This window comes from Anneissia japonica, unplaced genomic scaffold (genome assembly GCF_011630105.1).
Source record: "Anneissia japonica isolate Jap-2015-1 unplaced genomic scaffold, ASM1163010v1 scaffold5864_len697_cov204, whole genome shotgun sequence".
In the NCBI taxonomy this organism is placed as follows: domain Eukaryota; kingdom Metazoa; phylum Echinodermata; class Crinoidea; order Comatulida; family Comatulidae; genus Anneissia; species Anneissia japonica.
In genome coordinates this window covers 1-685 of record NW_022716085.1, presented here as the reverse complement: position 1 = coordinate 685, position 685 = coordinate 1, and the positions used below count along the sequence as shown (strand labels likewise).

At 41.6% G+C, this 685-nt stretch overlaps 1 protein-coding gene across 1 annotated transcript; it reads right to left on the bottom strand.

Annotated features, from left to right (window-relative positions):
- Positions 1 to 135: 135 nt before the first annotated feature.
- Positions 136 to 679, bottom strand: LOC117109645 (protein ANTAGONIST OF LIKE HETEROCHROMATIN PROTEIN 1-like). Its single transcript, XM_033252030.1, has one exon. The coding sequence runs from the start codon at positions 584 to 586 to the stop codon at positions 146 to 148; it is 441 nt and encodes a 146-aa protein (XP_033107921.1). The 5' UTR covers positions 587 to 679; the 3' UTR covers positions 136 to 145.
- Between the last annotated feature and the right edge of the window lie 6 nt (positions 680 to 685).

Here is a 685-nt window from a genome sequence, read left to right as displayed (position 1 = left end):
AAAAAAAAAAAAAAAAATAATAAGCATACTTGACTGTAATTTGTTTTTTAAAATAGCATAGGCCTAAAAGCTTTTGTTACACGTATACCATCCCAGTACGTAAATAGAAGCGCAAGTGATGGTCATTAAATTAATTGCTTTTATCCTACCTTAAGTTGTGATCTGCAACGGCTTGTAACACAATGGAATGCCAACCCTTTCTGTTGTAATAGTCATTTGGGTGGTCAGGCGGAGCAATTATAGGGATGTGACTCCCGTCGATTGCACCGACACACTGCGGAAAGCCATATAGTTGTCGAAATCCGTTAACTGTTTCAGTTAGCCGGTCCCCTTCAGGCCATACAATATATTGCTGCCTCAGGTGGACCACTATTGCTTTACAGACAGAATGTACCACGGTACAAACCGTGGACCGAGCAACACCAAACAAATTGGCAACAGTTCTTAGGTCACAGTTGGTTGCAAGTCTATAAATAGTTATTGCAACACACTTTTGTGTTGACAGATTCTTGCCGAACGTGTTACTTTCACGGCAAATATGTGGATCAAGAAGTTCACACAGGTACATAAATGTAGGGCGAGACATACGAAAATTTTCTCGCCATTGCCGGTTCGTGAACCTCTGCAGAACGTCTATTCTCCACCAGTTGTCACTCCGCAAAATCAGTTCTCTTATAGGCCTGGG

What these genes read in the sequence shown, in the direction of transcription:
- LOC117109645 (XM_033252030.1), bottom strand. Translation starts at nt 586, where the DNA reads ATGTCTCGCCCTACATTTATGTACCTGTGTGAACTTCTTGATCCACAT.